We start from the raw sequence: 10172 nt of genomic DNA, 5'->3' as shown, positions 1-10172 counted from the left end.
ATGTTTTAATATCTGTAAAATTCAACCATTCATTCAAACCGTGCAGATAAAAGTGCAGCTCATTATCTTTCCATGCGTCACCATGTCAAAAAAATGAGGAAAGAAGACTGACAACAGAATTAACAGAGGTCAGATAGAAGATTGTAGAAAAAACAACATGGCAGAAAAGGAACGTTTCCACTGCTGTCAGGAGGGTGGAAAGTTCACTGATGTCTTTGGATTGTTTTGCAGCCCCGGGCTTAGGATGACGTGACTGTGTTCATGACATCGTGAAATCAGAGTAATACAAAGGCAATTTACAGCATTAGATTAGTCATGGGTTGCTCAACACGCCAATGACAATTCCCTTTTTTTCAACGACAAAGGAATGATTCATGGTTTGACTTTTCCCCAGGGGGCACCAATGAGAAAAAATCGCAATCTCAATAAAAAAACTGTGGAAAATAACAGATTTGATGGCACCGGTCCAGTCTCTTAAATGGCCATTGGAAGGCTGTGCTGGCAAATATTGGAAGTCTAGAGTGTGAATAACTTTGTCAATGGCTTTTTATTTCTGTACATGGATTTGTACAGTCATATCCCAAAGGAAATTGCTGAGAGGTTGCTCTTTCACAGCTCGAGATGCTTAATAGAGTTGACTGTTATGTTTCGTTCAAGTTTTGACATTTATTTTATACCTTTGCCAAAGTCTCCTGCATCTCAGATACTTCTGAGAAAAATGCTAGAAATCTCATTAAATGCTCCATTAAAGTTTCAGAAGATATCTCAAAAATGTCACAAATTGAGCTGAGATTTGTCAAGTCTGCAATCAAAAGTCAATCGTATTTAAGATCTAAATGTGAACTCAAGCATTTCTCATCAAATTTACCCAATGATTATTTTACCTCTACAATCTACATTCATTATACAGTTTCATACTCTGACTATATTTTAACAATTATCTCATTTGTTTCTATTTTTTTCTCCCACGAAATTCAGGTAAAAAATGTATTAAAAAAAATCATTGATGCCGAAAAGAAAGACTGTAGCTATTACAGAGATGTCATATGTGTTTTTTCTCTCTTATAGAATATGTCGAAGATGCATAACTTGTGGTGAGATGGAAATGTTGAGCGAAACATCAAATCATCATGATTATACAGAAACGAATGTATGTGCACTGAGTGGGAATACTGTAGCGGGGCTAAATGCAAAAGACATTCATCAGAGTGAAGGAAGCTGTGTGCATATCACCATTACATTTATCTCATCCTCTGTCTAGACCAACGTCTTCAAGTACCTCCATCCACAAAATACGAGATGTCTAAGTTATTTGCATGTTGCTTACCCCAAACTATGACTTCTGTTACACATTCCTGCCATAGCGACACTGGTTCAACCAATGGCGAGAGTTTCCTGTGAAACATCCTGTTTGTCTGTGCAACACAAGACAGGTGAAATTGAAGCTTTAAGCATAAAAACATTTCAAACGATTAAAGGCCTAGATGTTGTCGTGTGTGTTTTTGAGCTTGGAATAAACAGTACCGACTACCACTCAGCGGTCAGCTTTGTATCTTATCTTTCAATATGCGCAAGGAAATGTTTGTCTGTATAAAATATTTTGTACACATTTGCCTTTTGCGTCATGTTGTTTGCTCCGTTTTGCTGTTATTGTTCCAATATCATGTAAAAGACTGTAATTTTCCACCTGCTTCAAATAAAAGGGCTTCGGAGATGGAAAACACTTGCCGAGCATCTCTTTTAGACCAATGTCTCTGCACTTGACTGAATTACCCATGTGATGCCGGTTTTCAAAAAGAAGAAGAATTGAAGTGTAAATACACAGTATGCGAACAGTAAAGACAGATGCAAATAGTTCTGAATCTGTTCTAAGAAATGCTGAAACATATGTTTAATTTTAATAGAGAGGGAGTCAGAAAATGATGGGGGCAGGCCACTCTTTGGTTTCTTGTCCTCACTTACACTATATTCTGATTTAGAGATGTCTGAAGAATCCCAGAAGGAAACCTGACCTATTTTACCTCCAAAGCAATCCTTCTTTCAGTTCTTTCAGCCAAGAGAATTACATTAAATCAAGCTTTGACATCTGTATGTGATTCTACAAAGAGCCTTGTTGTGGCGAACGTGGCTTGATTTTGTTTATAGAAACTTTAAATTGAGACATTCAGTGATTTAATATTTATTGAATACGGTTTTATTAGAGTCTGATAAAATGATGTTTCAAGCCACAACAGCACGTTCTGGGTAATAAATCTTTCATAGTAGTGTCAGGAATTCAATAATAGAGATTTAGAAACAAACTTTTGCTAAAGCTGCGACAAGTACAGTCAACGATAATATGCATTCCAAGTTGAGAGAGAAACTCAGCTTTGCATGATTCTGGACCTCAATGTCGCAAAGATCTCAAAAGAACAGAAGCAGAATCGTCTACTTTGTCACCACGTCTACTTTGTTCTTAAACATGGCATGTCCAGATCATTATATAGGAACTTTTGAAACATGCAGTGCACAAAGGCAGGCCATTTTTCCTTTAGGTAAGCTAATTTATACCGCAGCAACAGACAGACAATCTAATTAAAAAGAGCAAATTAAAAGGAAGAGACGGAGAGCGAGAGGAAGACAGTGGCTGTGTAATTTCGACCTAATGTGAACAACTCTACAATGTCTTTATTCAATGTGTTAATGAGTTTTGGACAGCGACACGGGGCAGGTCCATCATGGATATTGTCTTTCCAGGCCACTGAGGAGAATGAGCTGTCACAAGCTTTTAACGGCAACGCTGTCAGCGCGCAGCACGATGGATTTAGCGCAGAGGTCACAGTCCGCTGTAAGCTTCGCACGGCGGATCTCTGACACATACGCATGATGTGGGAAAGATAGGCTCATGTGATGGCTTGTAAATGCTTGTTGAATGGACAGCAGAGGAACAGAGCCTGTAATTATTGCCAAACACTCACGATTGATTTTACATTTCCTGTTGTATGAAGAAAGATTTAGTGTAAGAGGTTTGTGAGGGATGGCGGAAAGATCTCCATTATGTCAGGGTCAGCGTGGCAGAAATGGAGGAACTATTGAGAGCTTCCTGAAACTCCAACATCCCTCCGTCATCTATCCATCAAGTCATCTACCCATCCATCTATTCACATCTCATCACTGTCTGTCAGAGAATTTTCACATGGCTCTCTAGAAAACCTGGTTGCTGTCAAATGTTTTCGTATGATGGCTGTAAAAATAGATGGTCTTGGAAACGGATGTTCTACATGGCTCATGAGTCTCCTATTACTCTGAAGTCTTTTCCCTCTAACACAATGAAATAATTTCATCTTGATCAATATTTTATGTCAATTTATAATGTATGTGTTTGCCAAGTTGACATATACAGTAATAAGTGGGATAGTGCATAGTCAGACAGTCATTATTGAAAGATAAACGTCTTCAGCCCTTTTCACCCTGTCTAGGGTAATATTGCAATAATGACCAGCTGACTGTATACACTATCCGTGAAGTAAGTTTCCATGCTTAAAAAAGTCAAAATCAGTTCAAAAAATGTATGTTTGGAAAGCTATTTTGAGGATTTGCAGTTTGACGGAAGCTTTAGATTCACTATAAAAACACGATTCAAATATAAAGCAACCCTTATTCTTTCAGACGTCAGCATCTGTCAGCACTCAAATTAAAATGATTTAATTTATCACTTAACGTTCAGGAAGTGAAAGAGGGAAATGGGTAAAACAGATCCCAGCGTGCAAACAGTGTCGTTTTCCCATCGCTCAATCACTTCAACTCTTCAAGACGTATAGGGAATAGCCTCATATTCAAGGACATTGTGAATAGTGTATGCTTGCGTTTAAAACAATCTTAAAGAATCTACAGTCATTTAACATGCAATGTATATTTTATGCTCTTGAAAAAATACGTTCTGCCAGTGTGAGACTGAGAATAAAAATAAAATACCAATAAATTACAGTTGCACAAAACAATGGTTAGATGGTGATGCTTTTAATGCAGCTTTTTATGCGCTTTTATTCATTTTTACTTTAGAATTTACAACTAACCTGTCTCGTCTACACACTTCAAGTCTATCATCACAAACATAGAAATGATCAGCATCCTCACATCTGCTGTGGTCGCTGGGGGGCGTTTTCCGACCAAAAAAATCCCAAATAAAATAAATCTCTTATTTATCGTGTAGATGTCCTACTCTCAATTATTGCTCTGTAATCTCAAATGCAACTCGGGTATAAACACCTTAGAAAACCCCTCAAGGCACACATGTCTTTCCCAATACAAACGAGACGCAAATGAATGTTAATGTAAACAAATAGCTAATGGCAAAAAAAGAAAACAATTGTTGACCTCAAAATAATCATTTACTCACCCTCAGATCGTTTTAAAGTCCAGTTTTCTTTTTCAGTGCAAGCTTGAGATGTTTACATAGTGTGCAGGTGCTTTTTACACTGAAAGTAAATGGTATGATTAAATAGTGTGAAGAAAAGTAGCACGTGCAACTGTATGATCATGACATAAAGACAACCAGACATCAAACCCAAATGTCTCATTTTAGGTATCAGCATTTGTTCATAAATTAGATTTATTTTCCCAAAATGTGTAACTTGTAAACACCGGCGCAACAAATCATTATTTTTTGTTAGGGACATTGCAACATTAAAACAATCTCGACGCAGAGGCTTGCGAAGATGCTTACGTCGAATAAGTGGCAAAGGACATTGCAATGTAAACTTGTTGGTATTATACAAATGGATTCCCTGCACGTCAAAGCGTCTGAAATCTATAAAAGATTCATTAGCGCTCTATTCCTGCTCCTGTGCTATAAAACATTCATCTCTCTCTCTCTCTCTCTCTCTCGCTCTCTCTCTTTCTCTCTCCCTCCCTCTCTCTTTCTCGCTCGCTATTCTTCTTATTTTAATTCAATTAAACTTCATTGACGTATACAAATTTTAGCTTGGATAAAGTAAACATTCAAAAACTAAGAAAATACAAGAGTTGTATACATCAGGCTCATTTAAAGAATGTTTTCAAATAAAATAACATAGAAAAACAATGCAAATTCATAAACAAAAATAAACACTATGACTCAATGAATGAGCTAAATGTATAAATATTATTCGTTTATCATTATATAATAAAAACAAAGAACACACTGTCCCTTATCCCGCTCTCTCTCTCTGCCATCCAAATATATCCACCCTCTTTTCTCTCTCTCTCTCTCTCTCTCTCTCTCTCTCTCTCTCTCTCTCTCTCTCTCTCCATCCGACTCCAAGCGCGCGGCGCCAGTGCCTCTTTCCGTTTCTTCTGCGCGACCGATCGGACGCTCGGATCATTGGAATACTTCTGCGCGTTAATCGGGAACGGCTGGAAATCGTCTTTTTGGATTCATCTCGACTGTAGTTTTTACACCCGAACTGTTTCGAGGTCTTGGCAACGCCGCGAGCTTGTTTGTGGTTCACGCTATCTGTGTCGGTAGTCTCGAGCTGATCTTTGAGTTTGGATGTTACTGCGCTTTTGCACCGCTCCGCACATTCCCAAATGACTGAGAGAGGAATCAACGGGAGACTTTGTTCTCCGTCCCGCGCCTCTACGGCGACCGTCGGGTAAAGTTCGAGCGACAGGAATGATGGTTCATCTTCCGTGAGGTTTGCGAAATTGTTTATTCATTGACCACGACGCGGAAAACACCATCTCCACCGACTCAACGAGGACCTCTCTGGAATTACTATTTTCTGGATTTATTCGCAAAACATGAAGACTTTTATTGTTGAGGGTAAGTCAGTCAAATCTACTAAAAAAGTTACATTAATTGCATTCATTGGTGTTTAATTTGGAGAGTTCACTGTCTGTGGCGCATCTATAAGCTACACGCGCATCCCCAAATGTTTGGAACGTACGCAAACGATATTTGAAACCCAAATACTCCTCATTTTCAGTCTGGTCACACATTCAAAACTCCCGATAGAATTAGTTTTTATTATGGTCTTACATTCCATCTTCTATACTCCGTTCAGCGTCATAAAACTGGAACGCTTTCGTTAATATCGCCAAGCTGTCTATACTGCAAATCCGACGCTTCCTTGATAAATAATAATGTGTTGTAGTTTATCGCCATAGATTGTTTTAGATTGTCTACATCACACTGAGAACGGTATGTTTTGTTGTTGGGCGATGAGAAAGTGTTTGTCTTGGCAAGACTCGATTATGAAGTCCGCGGGAATGCTGCGCTATCCCGCCCGGTTATACATGTTCCCAACGCGCTCGTGAAAGAATGCGCGACCTTGGACGGCTTAATGAAGAAGAGCGCGGTCATGTACCGTATACCCAGGTTGTGGGTTGCGCATGGGCAGTTTCCGACAAAAGACAAGAATATTACTGTTGCGCAACACATCTGAAGTTTCGTTATAAAATCCCATAACTCTAGCTATTGCTTGTAGTTACTGATAGGTAAAACTTAAGTTTGGATGACAGACATCAACTCTGACATGCGTTTTGCCTATAATAAGTGCTGTCAATTAGATTAAAGCCAATGCGTTTTATTCAATTGAGAGCTTTCGTTCACAAATGCGCTATCCGTGGTGCTGAAACAAGACAACTGAAGTAGATTCAGAGCTGAGCTTCCTGTGTTGCTCTGTTCAACCCAAAGAGGACAGCAAAGCTTTATTAGGGCACTATAGAAATGGATGGAACACTGCTTTGCTGCATTATCCCTCACCTAGGACTAAACAGTTAATACGTTTACAAATACCCTGCATTCATTCAGCTGGTACCTGTGAGCTGGTGAACATATCACGACACAAAACATCACATCCTGGGATCACGAGGAGCTTTGGGGGTGGTAAAACGCAGCAGTGCTCCACCCTCTACGCAGAGTAAATTCGTAAGGCTTCCTCTGAAGCAGCACTCTGTACAACTCGGATTCACTCTTTGCAACAGTGAAGATGAATTTAGTGAATAAGAAAATAAGACAAAGCAATGCTTTGACATCCGGTACCTTCTGGTTTCCTCCCAGGTGAATGAACAGGGAGGTGTGATGTTGTTTAGATGCCAGATGGACCAACGCTTCTCACTGTTTAGACTGACTGTGTATCCGTGGCCCCTCCCTCCTCGCCGAGCTAACCTGATTGAGCTGAAAATACATTAAATATTCCATCACAGAGAAAAGCGAGAGCTTGGGAAAGAGATGTGGTCGAGTTGCATTGATGGATTTGCTGGGGTAGAGAGAGAGAAATATGAATAAGACGTCTTCATTTCCTTGATGTGATTTTGTGGTGGTACTTGGATGATAAATGAGGGGTGTGTTTGTTTCTGAGGTGGATCCTGTGAAGAAAGCTATTGAGAAAAACTATGTTGATTGGTGACAGGTCAATGGATATAAGCTTTGTCCCATTCTTTGTCTCTCTTTCATGACAAATCAGGTTAGAAGTACAGTACGCAGACACTGTGTTTACTCTTCAGCAGACAGAAAATGATACACATAAGGACCGGAGACACAGACGCCAAAATTTGGCAGTGAAAACAGGGACTTACATTGTGCTTTCTGAAGAAATGGATGTTGTGACAGCACTTTATTGATATTCCATATTAACATTCACAATTTCTGAAGGCAATGAAGCAATTTGTTGCGTTAAGCACAAACAAGCAGACTCCATTCAAACTTTCCTTTGTTGATCATTTTACTGTCATTGCTTTGTCTAAGCAATATTTTTTAAAGATTCAAAATCAAATCTCCCATTGTCAGTCAATAATGATGACATCACCAGTGTATTTGCATATGTACCAACCAATAGATTTCCCTTTTGACATCTTTTGGCATTATGAATTGTGTTGGGACTTTCCTTCTTAAGAGCACATACACTGTTTTATCTATTTTAATGTCTGCATAGTTGCATTTGTAAAGCTCCAAATTCTTCCCTGTAATCCCACAAAATATGTTTTAAATGCTGAAAATATTTTAAATAAGGTACAGCAGCCCTCTAGCCCAGAACAATCCAGTGGAAATGACTGATGCCAATATCTCTCGTTGAGCTACTTGTTGAAAGCATCTTATAAGCTCTTCGTCAGACTGTCACTCTCAACAACATCCTCTTCAGAACCACCCATATTTACACAGACAGCAAACAAGTCATTTCCACTCTAGTCTCCTATTACCAAGCAAATGATGAGGGTAATCAGAATACGTGGCAGAGAGTTCCTGGCTTACAGAGAGAGCTCTGTATGAGAGAACTCTCTGTTACATGCAGGTGCAAAACAAAATACCAGCTAAAACCAACTCGTATGGAGAATCAAGCTAGCCGTGGCACAAACAACTTTGATATCCAAGAAAGGGATGTGTACTTTTATGTTTGGGCCTGGCAGCCAAAGATGTCTGAATGGAATTTTACATAACGTCGCTGTCCTTCTGAAACCTCGGATGTCCTAACACTGTACTTTTTAAATGATTACATACAGTGTTGTCAATGTTGACAAGCACTTTTTAGTGCAAAACCCAGTGACAAACATAAATGGTCACTAATAAAAATGATTTACAGCAAAACAAACAAAAAAAGAAATACGGAGATACAAGGTTTCAGAAGGATGGCAACGGTAAGTGTCATTTTTTTCTACAGTTTTATTCTGTGATATCTCTATACATAATGTAACATAATATATAAATACAGATGAACATAAAACCTTTAAACAAAGTACAAAACTAACTAACAAACATAAAAAAACGCATAATTTAGCATTTGCATAGGACATTATGTATTTATTTTCCTTAAAGGTGAAGTATCCACTTTCTGTGCCACTAGCATCACAAAACAAATCATTTAAAATAATAATCGTTTTAAACAGGTTGCCCAAAACCGCCCCATCTGCCTTTGGTCAGCCCAACCAACACAATCTCATGGCAATTCATAACAACTTCACATTTTCACGAATTGGTGGCTAATTCATAAGAATTTGTACAATGTCATACATTTTCGATGTGTTTTTACCTCATTGACAGGTTGGACATCCATGCTTGCTTTTTGTTCTAATAATCATATATTTCTCCACCTTGTACAAATATCCACCTTGTAAAACAGTCCTGTGACCAAACCCACAGAACTTGTTGAGCTTGAATCAACAAAGACAAAACGGCGTATAAATCTATGGAAGGCTCACTTGTCTTTGCACATTAGGCTAGAATACATAAACATTTAAAAATAGAAAACAAACACATCACTTGGAATTATTGCAGATATATTTTCGAACTTACAAAATGGCCCCCGCGCAGAACGCAGCTGCGAGCTCCTCCTGTGTATTTTGGGAGAGGGAGGCTATCAGGGTCAGGGATTTCTCCGTGTTTGTGCCAGATAACATTTTGAGTGACAGCTAACATCAAACCGGCTGCTATATTGAACCTTCGTGTCTGGAAGCAACAAAAGCATGAGCATTGAGGTATAATCAAGAGGCTTTCACTGTGCTATTATTTCATTTGCTCGGGATTGTGTAAACAAAAAACAAATCCGCCTCTTGAGCTGCGGTGTTGACAGCAATATAAAGCAGGCCATTATCGGAGAGATCAGGTCTAATTATTGTGTAAGTGTACAGCTGGTTGTGAGCAGCCATGCAGAGTTTGTTAGTGAGATGACAGCGCTATCAACAATCCAAGGAAACCCCACCTTATTACTCGAGAAATGACTCATTCAGGATACAGGGGAAGACGAACAATCAATTCTGATAGAAAATCAATATCAAAACGTAATGATCTTGAGCTGTAAGTTTATTTTTAGGGCTGTCAAACGAATAATCGAGATTAATCGATTCCAGAATAAAACTTTGTGTTTATATAATATACAGTATGTCTGTGTACTGTGCATATTGATTTTGCATTCATAAAAACATACACATACATGCAAATATTTGAAAAAAAAAAAAAAATTAATAAAGAATAAAAATGCATTAGAATAATAAATTATTGGTACATATACATAAATAAATACTTCCTTCCTGTAAATATTTCCTAAATACGTATATACATGTATGTGTAAATAAATAATAAAAATAAAAAATTAATACTCACAGTACACAGACATATATTTTGTACACACAAAACTTTTATTCTGGATGCGATTAACTGCGATTAATCGTTTGACAGCCCTATCATTTTTATATCTTAATTCTTTCACTGTGTGTTA

At 38.3% G+C, this 10172-nt stretch overlaps 1 protein-coding gene across 1 annotated transcript in view; it reads left to right on the top strand.

The window, feature by feature from the left end:
- Positions 1-5276: 5276 nt before the first annotated feature.
- The window catches only part of rtn4r (reticulon 4 receptor), a 62750-nt gene continuing 57854 nt past the window's right edge, over positions 5277-10172 (top strand). Inside the window, exon 1 of the mRNA XM_057360682.1 lies at positions 5277-5782. Coding sequence (XP_057216665.1) covers positions 5761-5782 — 22 coding nt within the window. The 5' untranslated portion in view covers positions 5277-5760. The remainder of the gene's footprint in view (positions 5783-10172) is intronic.

The sequence above is a fragment of the Triplophysa rosa genome, linkage group LG2, assembly GCF_024868665.1.
Source record: "Triplophysa rosa linkage group LG2, Trosa_1v2, whole genome shotgun sequence".
Lineage (NCBI taxonomy): Eukaryota > Metazoa > Chordata > Actinopteri > Cypriniformes > Nemacheilidae > Triplophysa > Triplophysa rosa.
This window is presented reverse-complemented; position numbering and strand designations above follow the sequence as displayed.